Source organism: Hyla sarda, unplaced genomic scaffold (assembly GCF_029499605.1).
Source record: "Hyla sarda isolate aHylSar1 unplaced genomic scaffold, aHylSar1.hap1 scaffold_1694, whole genome shotgun sequence".
NCBI lineage: Eukaryota > Metazoa > Chordata > Amphibia > Anura > Hylidae > Hyla > Hyla sarda.
In genome coordinates, this window is record NW_026608335.1 from 33322 (window position 1) to 56522 (window position 23201).

At 44.3% G+C, this 23201-nt stretch overlaps 1 protein-coding gene across 7 annotated transcripts in view; it reads right to left on the bottom strand.

Moving 5' to 3' along the window:
* LOC130311911 (low-density lipoprotein receptor class A domain-containing protein 1-like) overlaps positions 1–23201 on the bottom strand; it is a 45949-nt gene that overhangs the window by 8472 nt on the left and 14276 nt on the right. For 4 of the 7 annotated variants that reach the window (XM_056552548.1, XM_056552549.1, XM_056552545.1 and 1 more), the window contains 4 exons: positions 15374–15438; positions 12412–12481; positions 11908–12027; positions 8894–9037 (listed from right to left, as the gene is read on the bottom strand). In XM_056552548.1, coding sequence (XP_056408523.1) covers positions 8894–9037; positions 11908–12027; positions 12412–12481; positions 15374–15406 — 367 coding nt within the window. In that variant the 5' untranslated portion in view covers positions 15407–15438. The other 3 variants (XM_056552547.1, XM_056552543.1, XM_056552544.1) reach the window with 3 other exon arrangements.

Here is a 23201-nt window from a genome sequence, read left to right on the forward strand (position 1 = left end):
AGGGGTGCTATCAGACAGGAGAGAGCACACAGGAGTCCTATCAGACAGGAGAGAGCACAGAGGAGTGCTATCAGACAGGAGAGAATACAAAGGAGTACTATAAGACAGGAGAGAGCACAGAGGAGTGCTATCAGACAGGAGAGAGCACAGGAGGAGTACTATCAGACAGGAGAGAGAGCATAGAGGAGTACTATCAGACAGGAGAGAACACAGAGGAGTCCTATCAGACAGGAGAGAGTACAGAGGAGTCCTATCAGACAGGAGAAAGCACAGAGGAGTACTATCAGACAAGAGAGAGCACAAAGGAGTCCTATCAGACAGGAGAGAGCACAGAGGAGTACTATCAGATAGGAGAGAGCACAGAGGAGTCCTATCGGACAGGAGAGAGCATAGAGGAGTGCTACCAGACAGGAGAGAGCTCAGAGGAGTACTATCAGACAGGAGAGAGCCCAGAGGAGTGCTATCGGACAGGAGAGAGCACAAAGGAGTCCTATCGGACAGGAGAGAGCACAGTGGAGTCCTATCAGACAGGTGAGAGCACAGAGGAGTGCTACCAGACAGGCGAGAGCACACAGGAGTCCTATAAGACAGGAGAGAGCACAGAGGAGTACTATCAGACAGGAGAGAATACAAAGGAGTACTATCAGACAGGAGAGAGCACAGAGGAGTGCTATCAGACAGGAGAGAGCACAGAGGAGTCCTATCAGACAGGAGAAAGCACAGAGGAGTACTATCAGACAAGAGAGAGCACAAAGGAGTCATATCAGACAGGAGAGAGCACAGAGGAGTACTATCAGACAGGAGAGAACACAGAGGAGTCCTATCAGACAGGAGAGAGAGCATAGAGGAGTACTATCAGACAGGAGAGAACACAGAGGAGTACTATCAGACAAGAGAGAGCACAAAGGAGTACTATCAAACATGAGAGAGCACAGAGGAGTCCTATCGGACAGGAGAGAGCACAGAGGAGTGCTACCAGACAGGAGAGAGCTCAGAGGAGTACTATCAGACAGGAGAGAGCCCAGAGGAGTGCTATCGGACAGGAGAGAGCACAGAGGAGTCCTATCAGACAGGTGAGAGCACAGAGGAGTGCTACCAGACAGGCGAGAGCACACAGGAGTCCTATCAGACAGGAGAGAGCACAGAGGAGTGCTATCAGACAGGAGAGAAAACAAAGGAGTGCTATCAGACAGGAGAGAGCACAGAGGAGTGCTATCAGACAGGAGAGAGCACAGAGGAGTACTATCAGACAGGAAAGAGCACAGCGGAGTCCTATCAGACAGGAGAGAGCACAGAGGAGTACCATCAGACAGGAGAGAGCACAGAGGAGTCCTATCAGACAGAAGAGAGCACAGAGGAGTTCTATCAGACAGGAGAGAATACAGAGGAGTACTATCAGACAGGAGAGAGCACAGAGGAGTGCTATCAGACAGGAGAGAGCACAAAGGAGTACTAAAGGACAGGAGAGAGCACATAGGAGTGCTAACAGACAGGAGAGAGCACAGGAGGAGTACTATCAGACAGGAGAGAGAGCATAGAGGAGTACTTTCAGACAGGAGAGAACACAGAGGAGTCCTATCAGACAGGAGAGAGTACAGAGGAGTCCTATCAGACAGGAGAGAGCACAGAGGAGTACTATCAGACAAGAGAGAGCACAAAGGAGTCCTATCAGACAGGAGAGAGCACAGAGGAGTACTATCAGACAGGAGAGAGCACAGAGGAGTACTATCAGACAGGAGAGAGCCCAGAGGAGTCCTATCAGACAGGAGAGAGCCCAGAGGAGTGCTATCAGGCAGGAGAGAGCACAGAGGAGTCCTATCGGACAGGTGAGAGCACAGAGGAGTACTATCAGACAGGAGAAAGCACAGAGGAGTGCTAGAGGAATGCTAGCCCACCTTCACTTACTGGACTTTGTCCATGCCTGTGCTTCAGCTTGGACAAAGCCGTGATTTTTATAAAAAGGAAATTACATTTTCTTATGAAGTCTATTAGAAAGGTTAAAGTTTTGCTAAGAAGTTTTTGAATCTGACAGTACCCATTTAAACATAGGCATCTAAAAGTCTCTGTTTTCCTTTGAGTTGTGTCAGATCTGACAGCAATATGTGAAATTAGCCTAAGATGCCTAAGAGCATATAGGCCACTAAGTGCAGCGCATGTTATACATCCTCTCAGACTGTTTGTCACTTCTATGGGCTTTGTGAGAAGGATGCGAGGGTAACACCTGAGGATGACATCTGAGGATGTCTTTATTTTCACAGGTCCTACATAAAACATTATGGCATCATGAATGTTGCTGCACAATAAAAAAAAAGTCTAAGGTTGACTTCACGCTGTGTTTTTGTCTAATTTTTTATATGCTTTTTTGTTTTAGTTGGTGAACTTGAGAGATTTGTAAGGTATCCAACTAAAACAAAAAAGTATGTTCAAGATTAAACAAAATAGTATCAAGGATAAGTGGTGTATGACGCTGCCTGGGTCCTATTGCAAAAGAAAAAGCCCTTCCAAATAAACCTCAAGGGTAAATCTCTGGGGAAGAATTTATGGATTTAAAAAAACTAAAAAACACTTTAACTAGAATTGCATTCTCTACGTGGCATATGATGCTATTTGATGCAACTATACATATGTATTATGTTAAACACATGACATAAAATGCTGAATATAACTATTTTCATGGAGCACCCTTAGTTCCAGGGTTCTGTACATATTATAAGGGGTGATGATATGATAAGCAAGTGCAATAGACCTGAAACAGTAAATGACAGATTGATGTAATGGGAGAGAGGACCCTGCCGATGAGGGCTTACAGTCTACAAGTCAGGGCTGTTCATCCAACAGCTATTATAATGACCTACAGGCGCCAAAGACAAGGATAGTAGATCATGAAATTCTGCTTTGTGCACTAAAAGAGCTTGTCCTGTCCCTTGGTAAACACTAAGGCTCTGTGGGTCTGATTTACTATTGCAGATGTTTTAAGAAAGTGTCTTACATGACTTGCTACACAGCAAAAGTCCTGCTGTTCACTGGAAGGCCCTAGCCTAGGGCGGACTAGGGAGAGTATATAGCCCTCCAGCAATGATAACAACCCCTACCTACAAGTGTGTTTCCCCTTGTGTATCTAGTCTTAGATTTACCGATTATGTTCTGGACCAGTGGGCCTCTTTATATTTGAAATGAATAAAGAATAAAGTGTACCTGTCATTAGCAAAAATGTTTTATCTAATGTAGAAAATAATATCACATGTATTTGTAATACATGAGGTGGCCCAGTACAGGAGTTGCACTCCTGTACCTTTCTGTCCTGTGTGGCGGACTCTATCTCAGTGTCCCCTAAGTCCACCTCTACCCTTATTGTATATATCTCAAATGGTTAATTAGTGCCTTATGTTATATATGAGAATGTCTTTAAAATGTTCATATGCCTTTAAATGTTGCTACCAAGTCATGTAACCAGGGAAGGTGTCAGTGACCAGGTGACTTGTGTGGAGACCTATAGGACCCCTCCAAAGTGCTCCAATATAAATCAAAGGAGGAGCTAGTTCAGTCTCTTGAACTTTTTGAGTACATGCCGAGGAATAGTCAAGACAAATAGCCACTGTGCCCCCAGAATTAATGCTGCTGCTGTGCCCCCAGAATTAATTCTGGGGGCACCGTGGCATCATTAATCCTGGGGGCACAGCGGCATAATTAATTCTGGGGTCACAGTGGCATCATTAATTCTGGGGCACAGTGGCATCATTAATTCTGGGGGCACAGTGGCATCATTAATTCTGGGGGCACAGTGGCATCATTAATTCTGGGGGCACAGTGGCATCATTAATTCTGGGGGCACAGTGGCATCATTAATTCTGGGGGCTGAACAGCATCATTAATTCTGGGGGCTGAGCGGCATCATTAACTCTGGGGCAGAGCGGCATTATTAATTCTGGGGGCTGAGCGGCATCATTAATTCTGGGGGCTGAGCGGCATCATTAATTCTGGGGGCTGAGCGGCATCATTAACTCTGGGGCAGAGCTGCATCATTAATTCTGGGGGCACAGCGGCATCATTAATTCTGGGGGCACAGCGGCATCATTCATTCTGGGGGCACAGCGGCATCATTCATTCTGGGGGCACAGCAGCATCATTAATTCTGGGGGCACAATGTCATAACTAAATCTGGAGGCACAGTGGCATCGTTAATTCTGGGGGCACAATGTCATAACTAAATCTGGAGGCACAGTGGCATCGTTAATTCTGGGGGCACAATGTCATAACTAAATCTGGAGGCACAGTGGCATCATTAATTCTGGGGGCACAGCGGCATCACTAATTCTGGGGTCACAGTGGCATAACTAAATCTGGGGGCACAGTGGCATCACTAATTCTGGGGGCACAGCGGGATCATTAATTCTGGGGGCACAGCGAGATCATTCATTCTGTGGCACAGTGGCATCATTAATTTTGGGGCACAGCAGAATCCTTAATTATGGGGGTACAGTGGCATCATTAACTCTGGGGTCACAGCGGCATAATAATTCTGGGGGTACAGTGGCGTCTAATTCTGGGGCATAGTGGCATCATTAATTCTGTGGGCACAGTCGTATCATTAATTTTGTGCAGCACAGTGGCATCACTAATTCTAGGGGCACAGTGGCATCATAAATTCTTGGGGCCCAGTGGCATAATTAATTCTGAGGGCCCAGTGGCATCATTAATTCTGTGCGGCACAGTTGGATCAATAATTCTTGGGGCACAGTGGCATCATAAATTTTGGGGGCACAGCGGGATCATTAATTCTGGGGGCACAGTGGCATAACTAAATCTGGGGGCACAGTGGGATCATTAATTCTGGGGTCACAGCAGCATAACTAATTCTGGGGGTACCTCGGGGTCACCACAAGGACAAGCAGGGCTCTATGCAGGGAGGACAAGCAGGGCTCTGTACACTGAGGACAAGCAGGGCTCTGTACACTGAGGACAAGCAGGGCTCTGTACACTGAGGACAAGCAGGGCTCTGTGCACTGAGGACAAGCAGGGCTCTGTGCACTGAGGACAAGCAGGGCTCTGTGCACTGAGGACAAGCAGGGCTCTGTACACTGAGGACAAGCAGGGCTCTGTACACTGAGGACAAGCAGGGCTCTGTACACTGAGGACAAGCAGGGCTCTGTGCAGTGAGGACAAGCAGAGCTCTGTACACTGATGACAAGCAGGGCTCTGTACACTGAGGACAAGCAGGGCTCTGTGCACTGAGGACCAGCAGGGCTCTGTACACTGAGGACAAGCAGGGCTTTGTGCAGTGAGGACAAGCAGAGCTCTGTACACTGAGGACAAGCAGGGCTCTGTACACTGAGGACAAGAAGGGCTCTGTACACTGAAGACAAGCAGGGCTCTGTACACTGAGGACAAGCAGGGCTCTGTACACTGAGGACAAGCAGGGCTCTGTACACTGAGGACAAGCAGGGCTCTGTCCACTGAGGACAAGCAGGGCTCTGTACACTGAGGACAAGCAGGGCTCTGTACACTGAGGACAAACAGGGCTCTGTACACTGAGGACAAGCAGGGCTCTGTACACTGAGGACAAGCAGGGCTCTGTACACTGAGGACAAGCAGGGCTCTGTACACTGAGGACAAGCAGGGCTCTGTACACTGAGGACAAGCAGGGCTCTATGCACTAAGGACAAGCAGGGCTCTGGAAACTGAGGACAAGAAGGCTCTGTGCACTGAGGCCCTATGACATGACCCCCGCTCACACAGCAGGATGATTGACAAGCCAGGAGCCTGCACAGAGCCCAGCTTGTCCCACCCTCACTTCCTATATTTGGTTTTCTCATTGAGACACACGGGCAATAGCTGCAGGGACAGTATTTTTTCACCCAAAAATATACTATAAATATTATTATTTATGCCACGATGTCCCCAGAATTAATGATGCCACTGTGACCCCAGAATTAATGATGCCGCTGTGCCCCCAGAATTAATGATGCTACAGTGCCCCCAGAATTAATTCTGGGGGCACAGCAGCATAAATAATTCTGGGGGCATATCGGCATCATTAATTCTGGAGGCACTGCAGCAGCATTAATTCTGGGGGCACAGTGGCATCATTAATTCTGGGGGCACAATGACAAATAATTATGGGGGCACAGCAGCATAAATAATTCTGGGGGCATAGCGACATCATTATTTGTCACTGTGCCCCCAGAATTAATGCTGCTGCAGTGCCCGCAGAATTAATAATGCCGCTATGCCCCCAGAATTATTTATGCTGCTGTGCCCCCAGAATTAATTCTGGGGGCACAGTAGCATCATTAATTCTGGGGGCACAGCGGCATCATTAATTCTGGGGGCACAGCGGCATCATTAATTCTGGGGTCACAGTGGCATCATTAATTCTGGGGACATCGTGGCATAAATAATTCTGGGGCACAGTGGCATCATTAATTCTGGGAGCACAGTGGCATCATTAATTCTGGGGGCTGAGTGGCATCATTAACTCTGGGGGCAGAGCGGCATCATTAACTCTGGGGGCAGAGCGGCATCATTAACTCTGGGGGCAGAGCGTCATCATTAACTCTGGGGGCAGAGCGGCATCATTAATTCTGGGGGCACAGCGGCATCATTAATTCTGGGGGCACAGCGGCATCATTAATTCTGGGGGCACAGTGGCATAACTAAATCTGGGGGCACAGTGGCATCACTAATTCTGGGGGCACAGCGGGATCATTAATTCTGGGGCACAGTGGCATCACTAATTTTGGGGGCACAGCGGAATCCTTAATTCTGGGACACAGTGGCATCATTAACTCTGGGGTCACAGCGGCATAACTAATTCTGGGGGTACAGTGGCGTCTAATTCTGGGGCATAGTGGCATCATTAATTATTGGGGCACAGTGGCATCATTGATTCTGGGGGCCCAGTGGCATCATTAATTCTGTGCGGCACAGTTGGATCATTAAATATTGGGGCACAGTGGCATAATTAATTTTGGGCGCACAGTGGCATAATTAATTCTGGGGGCACAGCGGCATCATTAATTCTGGGGTCACAGTGGCATCATTAATTCTGGGGACATCGTGGCATAAATAATTCTGGGGCACAGTGGCATCATTAATTCTGGGAGCAGAGTGGCATCATTAATTCTGGGGGCTGAGTGGCATCATTAACTCTGGGGGCAGAGTGGCATCATTAACTCTGGGGGCAGAGCGGCATCATTAACTCTGGGGGCAGAGCGGCATCATTCATTCTGGGGGCACAGCGGCATCATTCATTCTGGGGGCACAGTGGCATCATTAATTCTGGGGGCACAGTGGCATAACTAAATCTGGGGGCACAGTGGCATCATTAATTCTGGGGGCACAGTGGCATCACTAATTCTGGGGTCACAGTGGCATAACTAAATCTGGGGGCACAGTGGCATCACTAATTCTGGGGGCACAGCGGGATCATTAATTCTGGGAGCACAGCGGGATCATTAATTCTGGGGCACAGTGGCATCACTAATTTTGGGGGCACAGCGGAATCCTTAATTCTGGGGACACAGTGGCATCATTAACTCTGGGGTCACAGCGGCATAACTAATTCTGGGGGTACAGTGGCGTCTAATTATGGGGCATAGTGGCATCATTAATTATTGGGGCACATTGGCATCATTAATTCTGGGGGCCCAGTGGCATCATTAATTCTGTGCGGCACAGTTGGATCATTAAATCTTGGGACACAGTGGCATCATTAATTTTGGGGGCACAGCGGGATCATTAATTCTGGGGCACAGTGGGATAATTAATTCTGGGGACATAGTGGCATAAATAACTCTGGGGCACAGCGGAATCATGAATTCTGGGGCACAGTGGCATTATTAATTCTGGGGTCACAGCAGCATAACTAATTCTGGGGGTACCTCGGGGTCATCACAAGGACAAGCAGGGCTCTATGCAGTGAGGACAAGCAGGGTTCTGTGCAACGAGGACAAGCAGGGCTCTGTACACTGAGGACAAGCAGGGCTCTGTGCAATGGGGACAAGCAGGGCTCTGTACACTGAGGACAAGCAGGGCTCTGTACACTGAGGACAAGCAGGGCTCTGTACACTGAGGACAAGCAGGGCTCTGCACACTGAGGACAAGCAGGGCTCTGTACACTGAGGACAAGCAGAGCTCTGTACACTGAGGACAAGCAGGGCTCTGTACACTGAGGACAAGCAGGGCTCTGTACACTGAGGACAAGCAGGGCTCTGTACACTGAGGACAAGCAGGGCTCTGTGTACTGAGGACAAGCAGGGCTCTGTACACTGAGGCCCTATGACATGACCCCTGGCTCACACAGCAGGATGATTGACAAGCCAGGAGCCTGCACAGAGCCCTGCTTGTCCCACCCTCACTTCCTATATTTGGTTTTCTCATAGAGACACATGGGCAATAGCTGCAGGGACAGTATTTTTTCACCCAAAAATATACACATTTGTAAACCAATGTATATTACAAATGTATTATCTACATTATATTAAAAGTTTTTGCTAATGACAGGTACACTATCAGTTTGAAGTGGCAATAATCTTCTTTTGATCTTCTAGTTTGACGCCTCCACTAGTAGGTCAACACGATCATTAACTTTACATGACTCGTGCCACATGTAACCAATTTTGTGCCTTTTTGACAAAAAGATTTGGTTTAGCATAACGAGGGTGTGGCTTTCCATGAAAAGGGGTGTGCAAACCTGTGCACCAGAATTGGAGTATAGTAAGCCAATGAACAGTCTAAACAAATGTACTAGATTTATATTCATAGCCACTGTTGTAAATTTGGTGCATTTGTAGACCATCTAGTCTAGATTTGCATTGTCTAATTGTTAGACAGTATCAGTAAGTCCGGGCCTCTGTGCCTATTTCACACCAATCTCTAAATATGTAAAACTAACCACAGTATCTTCTAGACTCATCCTCCCCATTTCCACAGTCCACTTTCCCGTCACACAGAGCTGAAGCTACGATGCACGTGCTTCTGTCGTCACATAGGAAGCCAGTTTGGCCGGATGATGTTTTACACTCACGCGTAAATGAATCTGGTAGAAAAGAAAAGGGTAAGGGCATTTTTCTGTTGTTACATTTGTAAGGAAAAGTAAGTGAACCCTTTGAAATTACCTGTATTTCTATACTGATCACAAATACAATGTGGTCTTAACTATGGACAAACACACTGGCTTAGAGATTCATCAGTCTGTCTGAGACAAAAACTATCTGGGTTGCTCATAGGAACTAATAACAGCTCAGCTTTCCTATTATCAGAGATTGTTTAAATATGAAAGCTGAGCTGTGATTGGTTGTTATGGGAAAAACAGACAGACAATTTGTGTTTCAGTCTGATAGATTAAAGGAGATATGTAATTGGGAAAAACCTATCCCCTATCCAAAGGATAAGGTTTCAGATAGTGAGGGGTCCAACTGCTGGGACCCCCCCCCCCCCCCCCCCGCGATCTCCTGTACAGGGCTCTGTTCGGCTATCTTAGGTACTCCTGTAGAGATATATGGAGGGGGCGTGTAAGCCCTCACTTTGTGCAGGGGATGTGACGCGCCCCTCCCGGGTTGAGCCAGGGCCCCATACAGACGCAGGGGTCAGACCCTCCTCTATCTAAAACGTATTCCCTGTCCTTTGAATAGGAGATCCATTTTTCCGCATGATACTTTTTTCTTAATCTGGGTCAATGTAAGTAATGTAATAACACAAACAGTGGTACAGTTCATGTCGTTTATTGAGCACATTGAATAAACATCACAAAGGATCCAAAATATTAATTTAGAATTCCCTAATAGGTATACAAAACTGGTTTTGTAGCTCCTCTTCTTTATCTACCTTTGCAGTGAAAAAAACAACTGGAGTAATCTATAGGACTCTGGTGGATAGGATTCAGTGGCCAGACAAAACCTATAAAATTATACCATGTATGGAAGCCATGGAACAAGCATGCTGTAAAGCAGGGGTCCCACTCAAGACCCACCAACAGTCCAAGATTTGAACTTTTCCCCATCCTATTCCAATGTAGTAACTGAAATAACCTGGAATGTTGGTGGGTCTTAAGGACTGGGTTGGGGGCCACTGCTCTAGAGCCAGCCATTTGTTGGTTTCCCTAGAACAGGGGTCTGCAACCCGCGGCTCCGGAGCCGCATGCGGCTCTTTTACTCCTTTGCCGCAGCTCCGCGAGTCTGTCCCGGGTCCCGGTCACCCTCATTCTGGGATAATGCAGTGTCTCGGAATGATCTGAGCCCGTGAGCGACCGTCACGGTGTCATCGGTATACTTACCTGCCCTGGTGCCATCGGAGTGGAGTCTCTTCTTCTGGGGCCGCGCGGATCCTCACTGTCATGTGACAATGTAATGTCACATGACAGTGACATCGTCGGCCTGCGCCTCAGTCGAGGAGCGCCGCCGGGAGAGGAAGACGCCACGAGAGGAGCTGGTGAGTATGTGAAGTACATTACTCACTTGACAGCGGGGCGTTAACCCCTCACCCCATGGCAGCGGCAGCTTTATCGCTGCCGCGGGGTGAGAGGTTAACGCTACCGCTGCCCTGGGGTGAGGGGTAACTTAACCCTTCACCCCATGGCAGCGGCATCGCTGCCGCGGGGTGAGAGGTTAACGCTGCCGCTGCCATGGGGTGAGGGGTTAAGTTACCTCTCACCCCATGGCAATGGTAGCATTAACCCCTCACCCCGCGGCAGCATTAACCCCCCTCTCCCCAGTGCATTAACCCCCCTCTCCCCAGCCCACCCCAGGCCTGGGCCCCAAAAAAGCCCACCCCAGGCCTGGGCCCAAAAAAAGCCCACCCCAGGCCTGGGCCCAAAAAAATAATGATTATGATTTATGGTACACTGGGGCCCTGATTATGGCATTTTGGGGCATTGATTATTGGGCATAGCAAATTTTGCTATGGGGCCCTCTGATTTCTAATTACGTCCCTGTTTTGGACCCCTGTAGGCCAGCCATGGATAAAGGCAAGTAAAGAAAATTTTCTGAATTTCATATTGTTAAGTGAAAATCCTTTTTTTCTTCAGATTGACAGCTGACTGCATGATTCTGTACATATTTGTTTTAAATGTCGCAATGGTTTTGCGGCTCCCAGTTTTTTTTTCCCTTCGGAAACGGGTCCAAGTGGCTCTTTTTGTCTTAAAGGTTGCAGGCCCCTGCCCTAGAATTATGAAGCTAGAGATAATGGTTATAAATTACCCCAGGGCAGTAGACCTGATATACAAAGTAGTTCTCTGGTGCCACCTTTTGGAGGTAGCATTCCTTCAAGTCAGTGCTTGGCTCCAAAACACTGACTTGAAGGGAAGCTAGATCCAAAAGGTGGCACTGTCAAAAACTTTTTATATGTTATATATCTTGGAAAAAAATTAACCTTTCTAATATACTTCTATTTCTGTGCTCACTACTGTTCTATCAGACTGTGGCATGAAAAGGGGGAGGGAAGGGGGTTACAGAGCAGCCTGTAGTGATTGCATGAAGAGGCTCAGCACAGCACAGCAGACTCCGGGAGGAAGATAAGTCATGCAGAGTGAGGACATGCCCCTCCAAAGCACTGAATGAAAAATTAAGTGAGCAACAGATAGAAGGTATTTGTGAGACAAATATAGGTCCTAGACACATAAAAAATATATGTACAAGATCAGGACTAGGTACCAAGTAATATATAACTTTTTTTGTGGGATATGACAGGTACACTCTAAAGAATTCCGGGAGGAGCATGCATGGCCTGTAAGTCTCCCCACACAATTTTGGCACTCTCCCCATTGACATAAAGTATCCCTTTTGTTCAAGGGCAGTAGATGAGTTATAAAGATACCTACAGGGGTCTCTCTGGTTGCACCCCTGTGTCCTAAATGGTAATACAATGCTTATTACAGTTCTTGTACTTTGATATACAACTATTTATTTTTACTTTCATTTTCTGGTATTCCATAGATGACTCCTAATGTTATAAATGCTGAGATGGCTCCCAGGATGAGAAGTACGACTCCGGTAATGCAGAAACATCTCCTTCTGAAGCAGCATTCACAATCTGGAATGATAAACAGGTCATTCATTTTTGTTGGCTTCAAAGGGGTACTCCACCCCTAGACATCTTATCCCCTATCCAAAGGACACCCCCTCCCAAAGAGTGACGTCATAAGCGGGCGTGGAGGTGATGTCACAAGGCTCCGGCGCTGTACCCGACGCTCTAAACAAACTCCGGGTCCAGCAGGGAGATAGCGGGGATCCTCAGAAGCGGGACCCCCTGCGATCAGACATCTTATACCCTATACTTTGGATAGAGGATAAGATGTCTAGGGGCAGAGTACACCTTTAATGCAGATTTGATGCGTTCAGTTAATCTAACATTCACTCCACGATCACTTTGATTCTATCCAGGACAAGCTGCTATATATAGGAATATGGTTGTCACCTCTTTCTTGCTGAAATGTCACAGATCTTCTAGAATCCCATTCTGTTGAAACTGAGAATGTGTCATAATCCTGTTGAGAAGAGAAAGAAGAAATGAATGCTGAAGGATACAGTGGTTTAATGCATAGGTCTTCTAGCCTGAGCTTCATTTATAAATTCAGCCAAAGATGACATCTGACTGGGCTTGACCAATTTGCCATTACGTGGTTAGCAAAAGTTAGACTGGTACATGTTGTTGTCTCAAGGCACATGTACATGCAACGTTATATCAAGGCAATAATTATTCCTAGGTCACCATTTTGCATGCAATTTTATTTATAAATAGGACAAAAATAGGGGGTGCTCCCAGTGAAAAGTGCAATGCAGAATCTTGTGCCAGTTTTTGCTTGTAGCTCACAAAATGTGGTTGTGAGTTGCTGGATGGGAGCTGCTGCACTCCGACCGGGTCTGGGCTCTTATGCAAGAGCCAGTGGAGAAACAGGATAGGTAGATGGAGCTACGAAAAAAAAACAGTCTTTGAGGAGGCGCTGCTCATGTGTGTGAAAGGACGGAGAGACTCAGGCCAGCACAGGTTAAACTTGTTTATTTTGCAAAAAGAGTGGACAACACGTTTCGGCACACACAAAGTGCCTTCCTCAGGTCAAAAGAGTACAATGCAAACTTCTCTGTTAGTCTGCAGAGTTACTTGTGACGATCCTGTGTGCAGCGGCGCTGGCGCCGCTGCACACAGGATCGTCACAAGTAACTCTGCATACTAACAGAGAAGTTTGCATTGTACTCATTGGACCTGAGGAAGGCACTTTGTATGTGCTGAAACGCGTTGTCCACTCTTTTTGCAAAATAAACAAGTTTAACCTGTGCTGGCCTGAGTCTCTCCGTCCTTTCACACACATGAGCAGCGCCTCCTCAAAGACTGTTTTTTTTTCGTAGCTCCAGCTACCTATCCTATTTATAGAAAGACAAGTCTTGTAAAGGTCAGCAGACAACACGTCTACTGACACTGCTATTGATAGTGATGATTTTATGTACACACAATGGGGAAGATTTATCAAAACCTGTGTAGAGCAAGAGTGGTTGATTTGCCCCGAGCAACTTTTTCAGAGTCCTTTTTAAAAATGAAAGAAGCAATCTGATTGGTTGCTATGGGCAACTCCACCACTTTTCCTCTACACAGGTTTTGATCAATCTTCCTCAATAGTTTTATCATTGACCTTTGGAAATAAATGCCTTATAACTAATATTGGTATATGTAAATGGGTCTTGAATATACCTCAAGTATCTCTAAGTATAGTTCTTTTCTGTCTGACCACAGTGCTCTCTGCTGACACCTCTGACTGTGTCAGGAACTGTCCAGAGCAGGAGAGGTTTGCTATGGGGATTTGTTCCTGCTCTGGACAGTTCCTGACACAGACAGAAATGGCAGCAGAGAGCACTGTGGTCAGACTGAAAAGAACTATAAAACTTCCACTGTAGTATACAGCAGCTGATGAGTACTGGAAGGATTAATTTACAAATCTGTTTAACTTTTTGGCACCAGTTGATTTAAAAATATTTTTTTCCACCGGAGTACCTCTTTAAGACCTTTTTGAAATGACCACTTAAAATTACATTGAAACATGGTCTTCTACAGGGAGTGGTTTTTCTCCCAGAAAATTACCACTATGCTAAATGTATGGGGGAGTGAAAATCTGTTGCGCAAAAACCTTCTCTAGGGATGGTCTTTTGGAGAGGTTTCTCTGTATTTAAGGGGTTTGGTTGCCTTATATGCCAGAACTCTTGCGCTGGTTAATTTTGGCACAATCTTTTGGGCGTCAATGATAATCTATAACATGTACCTATTATTTTCCGAGACATGCAGATTTTTGTTTCTTTAAAAAGATGTTTGAGCTCCTCTCTTCATTAGCAGATTACAGACAATTTTACAGTAGTCTATAGTTTGCCCCCCCTACAGCAGGCTACCTGGAGCTTCCCTGTTTTATTTCCAAATTTCTCTTATCACTTATAGGAGGGATTCCATTCATGGGTTTCATTGCAACCATATAATTTACAGTATACCCTAAGAGTAAGTCTTTAAAGGGGTACTCCCGTGGGAAAACTTTTTTTTTTAATCAACTGGTGCCAGAAAGTTAAACATATTTGTAAATTACTTCTAATAAAAAATCTTAATCCTTCCAGTACTTATTAGCTGCTGAAAACTACAGAGGAAATGGTTTTCTTTTTGGAACACAGAGCTCTTTGCTGACATCATGACCACAGTAGGAGAAAATCCCCATAGCAAACATATGCTGCTCTGGACAGTTCCTAAAATGGACAGAGATGTCAGCAGAGAGCACTGTGGTCATGATGTCAGCAGAGAGCTCTGTGTTCCAAAAAGAAAACCATTTCCTCTGTAGTATACAGACCCTAAAAAGTACTGGAAGGATTAAGATTCTTTAATAGAAGTAATTTACAAATCTGTTTAACTTTCTGGCACCAGTTGATTAAAAAATAAATAAATAAAGTTTTCCACGGGAGTACCCCTTTAATGCTTAGTTTTCGGGGGACTGAACTCTGGTATCCCCACTTATCAGCACAATGAATATTCCTGAGAATCATCCCCAACCCTAAGGGTGGCTGTGCCTGGTACTATAGCTGTTCCCATTCATGTAATAGGATATTCTGCAAATGTAGCCATATGAAACAAGGTTCCATTTACGGAAGATTTATTCTGCTAAAGAGTAAACAATCCAATTGTTTTGCTATTACATGCTAGTTAGTTATCAGCCAAAAATGCATTTTTTTGCCATCATACCTTGCTGCCCACAAACAGGGCCACATACAAAGGTAGGAGATTATTACAACAGAAAAAATATATATTTCCATGAATGACAACTAATACATTCTCTTCTATTGCCCCCACCACCATGCTAGTTACAACCTACAACCCTAGTAATCTATCCATAGGTGATAAATGTTCATCTCACCTGGTGCTGTGGGTATACCCGATTTGATGCCATCACATTCCTGGGCAATTCCTAGAGTTTCATTACTAATAATTAAAGAAATAAGACTCAGAATTATTATCAGCAGTTGTACTTTTTTATTTTTATTATCCTTACCCAGATCATTTTATTTATTTATTATTATTTTATTTTGCATTTTCAAACTTTACCAAATGTTACAAACTTTGGAGCAAAAACCATTGGACAGTGGAGACAATAAGAAATAGTAAGACCATGTGTGAACAATGTAAAACAAATCTAGTCCATATAGAACACATATGACAGCATGGAATATAGAGTCAGTAATAAACAATGCCTCCGCATTCAACCCTAACATACAGCACACACCATACTCACTCCACTCTCCTGGACAAAGATGATTCTAAGGGCTGGTTGAGCACTCTACCAGGATTCCCAAATGTGATATAAAAACACACAAGTTTTTCTCTAGCCTTAAAATGACTCTGTACAGTTAAATGCACCCAATGAGATAAAGAAATAATCTTAGGGAGTTGTCAATTAAAGTATTTGACCCCAATGAAAAGATCAACAGTACAGTGTAAAAATGCCACACTAAGGGTATGTTCACACGGGCGGATTTATTTGCGGGTTTTCAGCTGCGTATTTGAAAGGAGACGGGCTCTTCTCGGCTGTCCGCAGCAGATTTTCTGCGGCGGAATTTCCGCAGACCCTAATGACTTCATTGGGGCTTGCGGCGGATTTTCCACAGTGTAAGTCCTGCCGCAGAAAATCTGCTGCGGACAGCCGAGAAGAGCCCGTCTCCTTTCAAATACACACCGGGAAACCCGCAAATAAATCCGCCCGTGTGAACGTACCCCTAACCAGTAGATGTTTTCATCGGGCAAGGTCTTGGGAGATAGTTTCATATCAGCTTGTCTAACGAAAAGTAACATCAAGTTTCTTGTAGCGACATAAGATCATGTAGATAGTCGACGTCTGTACAGTAACAGGGGTCCAGGTATGAGTTCTTGCAAGAAAAAGCATTAAAAGTGTGAATAATGATATTAATAATTGCAGATACTCAGTATTGGGCAAACATTTGGCTACTATACTTGGCTAAGGTTAAAGGTAAACTCCAGTGAAAACCACAGTTTCCAGTAACAAATAGTGAATTTTCTGTATACAAGTTCAGGTAGCTGCCTAACAGCAGGCAAATCACCATCAATTCTGCAGAAATGTGCAGTGTGGGAGCTGTTAGAAGGACCACCATCAGCATAGTACAGGTCATACTGCTGTCAGGGACTTAACCCACCTCTAACCCCAGGTCACCGCATATGATGTGGATACATGTAAGGTTATGCACTTGGGCCATAAAAACAAAATGTACAGTTATGTGCTAAATAATAAGACATTAAGTAAAACTTAACTACCGAAAAAAGGACTTGAGGATATTGGTGGACAGTAAGCTCAACGTTAGTGATCAGTGCCAGGCAGCTGCTGCCAAGGCTAACAGAGTCATGGGATGTATCAAGAGGCATAGAGGCTTGTGACAAGAACATAGTTTTGCATCTGTATAAATCATTAGTCAGCCCACGTATGGAGTATTGTGTGCAATTTTGGGTACCTGTATATAAGAAGGACAAAGCTGAACTGGAGAGGGTGAAGAGAGCGCCCAATCTCCGTGCAGCACCCAGCATTCTCAACAGTATGTTTAGAACGCTGGGTTTCCATGGTGGGAGACGTGACATCATGCCACACCCCCTTGTGACATCATGCCCACTCCATTCATGTCTATAGAGGAGGCGTAGCGTGACATCACAAGGGGGCGTGACGTGACATCTCCTGTTGCGGGAAGCCAGCATTTTAAACATACTGTTTAAAATGCTGTGTGCTGCATGGAGATCGCGGGGAGTCCCAGCAGCAGGAAACCCCGTGATCAGACATCTTATCCCCTATCTTTTGTACCCCTTTAATGCCTTCTATTTGTGTATTGTGGCAAAATTAAAAAAAACTAATATGCACCTATCCTCTTTGCCATGACAAACAAAGTTGCTCTCTCTCTCTCTCTTCAAGCCTGCAGCCTATAAGTCAGGTTCCCGGGTTGGAAGGTGGGGGCAATGCTCAATGACATCACAACATCGTCAGTTTGTGCAAGGATCCTATCCTGGTGGCTAAATGAAGGAGAATGGAGCTGACAGCTGCCTGCTTTGGCATCATATTCATTGCTTTGGTAGACAAGATGCAGTTGATGGTGGTGGTTGGGGGTGCTAGAGACACCCCTGAAGGAATCTTAAGGGTATCTAATGGAGTAGACCGCTGGTGCTTCTGTTATCCATCATAGTGTTCAACTGTATGGGCATCCTGATAATGTTGATACAGATAAAAGGGGGCAAGGGGGCAATAAAACTGTGAACCACCGTCTTGTTTACACCCCTGATCATAAATGGGAAGGTTTATTTTCACAGACAGTACTGGTACCATTGTAAGGTCAAATGCAAAAATACTATTTCTGTAAACACACCTCAGTATTGTAAGCGACATATTAATATGCTAACCTGTTTGGCAAGATTTAATCTCTAGATTACCACATAATATTTTTCTAATACCTCAATACAGTCCAAGATAACAATGCACTTGGGGTTCCATTACTGTTTTAAGTGCAACTCAAGTGGAGTGCTTGTATGCTTTAAATGACTATAGAAGATTACTACAAAAAGATTAAAACAAAGGAAACAAAGATCATCATAATTGTTTACCAGTATACGAGGTATGGCGCATCAAGTGTGTTTCATCTCCAATAGTATTACTTAAAGCGCTTGTCCAATGGTTACATATGCAGAGTCTCAAACAGACCCTTCAGAATAGAATTTCAAATTGGAATCACTTTTAAAAATATTTTTTTGTGTCTAGAAAGGGACTATTGTCACCAAATAATCAATTGTCAGAGGTGGTTTCTGAAACATGTGTATGGATTTCTGAAAATCTTTATTTTTTTTTTTTTTTTGAATGGGAGAGAAACCTTTGCAACACATCTGATTCATGTGAATATATCCTAATTGGATGAATATATACTTGTACGATGTAGACGTAGCATAGCACAAAGCATATGTCAAGCTCACCACTATTAGGAGTCCTCACTTGTGGCAGCACGGATCCTTTGTCCTTGATTCTGGACACGTAGACAGCTTTCAAAGAATGCAACTTGGATCCAGCAATTTCAAGTAAAATCATGGACTTAATTTATTCTATCTACAAACATACAGAAATTGCAGGACAGCTGTAACAAGGACACCTTTCTGGCACCTAGGCCACCACATGGCCATGACCAAGGGTGCCTAGGTGCCAGAAACATACCTTTTTTAAACTTAAAATACATACATAATAATCGTATTGGTTGGATTGTGTAACAATAATAAACCATCAAATTAAACTATACAATTATTTCTACCAGGTTTCACAGGTATAATTTTGAGCATTTTGTGCATTATGTTGCAGAGTGGAAATAATGAAAAAAAATAATATATATATCATCGTGCTGTTTTATTTTTTTTTATTTTTTTTTTCGTTCCTCTTTTTGAGCCAAAGCCAGAAGTGCATGCAAAGCCATGAGAAATATAATGGAAGGACTTACAGTGGGGCAAAAAAGTATTTAGTCAGCCAACAATTGTGCAAGTTCTCTCACTTAAAAAGATGTGAGAGGCCTGTAATTTTCATCATAGGTATACCTCAACTGTGAGAGACAGAATGAGAAACAAAAATCCATAAAATCACATTGTCTGATTTTTAAAGAATTTATTTGCAAATTATGGTGGAAAATAAGTATTTGGTCAAGAACAAAAGTTCATCTCAATACTTTGTTATATACCCTTTGTTGGTAATGACAGAGGTCAAATGTTTTCTGTAAGTCTTCACAAGGTTTTCACACACTGTTGCTGGTATTTTGGCCCATTCCTCCATGCAAATCTCCTCTAGAGCAGTGATGTTTTGGGGCTGTCGCTGGGCAACACGGACTTTCAACTTCCTCCAAAGGTTTTCTATGGGGTTGAGATCTGGAGACTGGCTAGGCCACTTCAGGACCTTAAAATGCTTCTTACGAAGCCACTTCTTCATTGCCCGGGCAGTGTGCTTGGGATCATTGTCATGCCGAAAGACCCAGTCACGTTTCATCTTCAATGCCCTTGCTGATGGAAGGAGGTTTTCACTCAAAATCTCACGTTAAATGGCCCCATTAATTTTTTCCTTTACACGGATAATTCGTCCTGGTCCCTTTACTGAAAAACAGCCCCAAAGCATGGTGGTTCCACCCCCATGCTTCACAGTGGGTATGGTGTTCTTTGGATGCAATTCAGCATTCTTTCTCCTCCAAACATGACGAGTTGAGTTTTTACCAAAAAGTTCTACTTTGGTTTTATCTAACATACTTACATAATGAGAAAAAAAATCCATAAAATCACATTGTCTGATTTTTAACCTCTTAAGGACTCAGGGCGTACCTGTACGCCCTGAGCCCGGTCCCGGTGTGAAAAACGGGGTCACGCCGTGACCCTGCATCACATCGGGTCGGTCCCGGCTGCTAACGATAGCCGGGACCCTAGGCTAACAGCGTGTGGCTCCGATCGTTGTGCCGCACACTGTTAACCCTTCAGACGTGGCGATCAAAGTTGACCGCCGCAAAGTAAATGCTTCCCAGCAGCTCAGTCGGGCTGATTGGGACATCGCGATAAAATAAGGATGTTCCGATCAGCTGGGACGCAGGCGGAGGTCTCCTTACCTGACTCCGCGGTGTCCGATCATCGATTGATTGCTCCAAGCCTGAGCTACAGGCTTGAGCAATCAAGCCCCTATCTCACTGATCCCTGTAAAGCTATGGCTTTGCAGGGATCAGCATAGGAGATCAGTGTGTGCACTGCTATAGGTCCCTATGGGAGCTATAGCACTGCAAAAAAAAAGTGAAAAAAAAAGTTAACAAAGGTCATTTAACCCCTTCCCTAATAAAAGTTTGAATCACCCCCCTTTTCCCATAAAAAAAAACTGTGTAAATAAAAATTAAAATTAACATATGTGGTATCGCCGTGTGCATAAATGTCCGAACTATAAAATGATATCATTAATCAAACCGCATGGTCAATGGCGTACGCGCAAAAAAAAGTTCCATAGTCCAAAATAGCGTATTTTTGGTCACTTTTTAAATCATTAAAAAGTGAATAAAAAGCGATCAAAAAGTCCGATCAACACAAAAATGGTACCGATCAAAACTTCAGAACACGGCGCTAAAAATTAGCCCTCATACCGGCCCGTATGCAGAAAAATAAAAAAGTTACAGGGGTCAGAAGATGACAATTTTAAACGTATAAATTTTCCTGCATGTAGTTATGATTTTTTTCAGAAGTGCGACAAAATCAAACCTATATAAGTAGGGTATCATTTTAACCATATGGACCTACAGAATAAAGATAAGGTGTCATTTTGACCAAAAAATGCACTGCATAGAAACGGAAGCCCCCAAAATTTGCAAAATGAAATTTTTTCTTCAATTTTGTCGCACAATGATTTTTTTTCCATTTCGCCGTGGATTTTTTGGTAAAATGACTAATGTCACTGCAAAGTAGAATTGGTGGCGCAAAAAATTAAGCCATCATATGGATTTTTAGGTGCAAAATTGAAAGCATTATGATTTTTAGAAGGTGATGAGGAAAAAATGAAAAGGCAAAAATGGAAAAATGCTGAGTCCTTAAGGGGTTAAAGAATTTATGTGCAAATTATGGTGGAACATAAGTATTTGGTCACCTACAAACAAGCAAGATTTCTGGCTCTCACAAACCTGTAACTTCTTTTTTAAGAGTCTCCTCTGTCCTCCACTCGTTACCTGTATTAATGGAACCTGTTTGAACTTGTAATCAGTATAAAAGACACCAGTCCACAACCTCAAACAGTCACACTCCAAACTCTACTATGGCCAAGACCAAAGAGCTGTTGGAGGACACCAGAAACAAAATTGTAGACCTGCACCAGGCTGGGACGAATGAATCTGCAATAGGCAAGCAGCTTGGTGTGAAGAAATCAAGTGTGGGAGCAATTATTAGAAAATGGAAGACATACAAGACCACTGATAATCTCCCTCGATATGGGGCTCCATGCAAATGATCACAAGAATGTCAACAAAAATCCCAGAACCACATGTGGGGACCTAGTGAATGACTTGCAGAGAGCTGGGACCAAAGTATCAAAGGCTACCATCAGTAACACACTATGCCACCAGGGATTCAAGTCATGCAGTGCCAGACGTGTCTCCCTGCTTAAACCAGTACATGTCCGGGCCCCTCTGAAGTTTGTTAGAGAGTATTTGGATGATCCAGAAGAGGACTGGGAGAATGTCATATGGTCAGATGAAACCAAAGTAGAACTTTTTGATAAAAACTCAACTCGTCGTGTTTGGAGGAGAAAGAATGCTGAGTTGCATCCAAAGAACACCATACCTACTGTGAAGCATGGGGGTGGAAACATCATGCTTTGGGGCTGTTTTTCAGCAAAGGGACCAGGACGAATGATCCATGGAAAGGAAAGAATGAATGGGGTCATGTATCGTGAGATTTTGAGTGAAAACCTCTTTCCATCAGCAAGGGCATTGAAGATGAAACGTGACTGGGTCTTTCAGCATGACAATGATCCCAAACACACTGCCCGGGCAATGAAGGAGTGGCTTCGTAAGAAGCATTTTAAGGTCCGGCAGTGGCCTAGCCAGTCTCCAGATCTCAACCCCATAGAAAACCTTTGGAGGAAGTTGAAAGTCTGTGTTGCCCAGCGACAGCCCCAAAACATCACTGCTCTAGAGGAGATCTGCATGGAGGAATGGGCAAAAATACCAGCAACAGTGTGTGAAAACCTTGTCAAGACTTACAGAAAATGTTTGATCTCTGTCATTACGAACAAAGGGTATATAACAAAGTATTGAGATGAACTTTTGTTCTTGACCTAATACTTATTTTCCACCATAATTTGCAAATAAATTCTTTAAAAATCAGACAATGTGATTTTATGGATTTTTTTTTTTCTCATTATGTCTCTCATAGTTGAAGTATAGCAAGTCAATGAAGAAAAAGATTGTCGACTCACCAAAAGTTGCTAGCAGAGTTCTTCTTTATTAAAATACTCACAGATACATAAGTAAGGAAGGAGGGTAGTGGGGGGACACTGGATGGCAACCAAGCTCCGTTAGGTTGCCATCCAGTGTCCCCCCACTACCCTCCTTCCTTACTTTTGTATCTGTGCTTGGAGCTTGGTTGCCATCCAGTGTCCTCCCACTACCCTCCTTCCTTACTTATGTATCTGTGCTTGGAGCTTGGTTGCCATCCAGATTGGTTGCCATCCAGTGTCCCCCCACTACCCTCCTTCCTTACTTTTGTATCTGTGAGTATTTTAACAAAGAAGAACTCTGCTAGCAACTTTTGGTGAGTCGCCGATCTTTTTCTTCATTGACTTGCTATACATCTACTACCTACTTCTGATCAGATCCCCACCTGCAGCAATAACAAGAGTCCACTTCCACCATTTGATCGACGCTCCATAATAGGGCTTAGTGCAGTGCCGTGTCATCTTGTTTTCCGTACCATAGTTGAGGTATACCTATGATAAAAATTACAGGCCTCTCTCATCTTTTTAAGTGGGAGAACTTGCACAATTGGTGGCTGACTAAATATTTTTTTGCCCCACTGTATACTTCTCTCCTTCTTGATCCATCTTAGGCTCAAAAAACTGCAGTGTCTTTTTCCCCCCAAAAACACATTGTGTGTGACATCAACCTAAGGCTAGGTGTACACCAATGTTGAGCTCCATTGAGTCAGTTCAAATG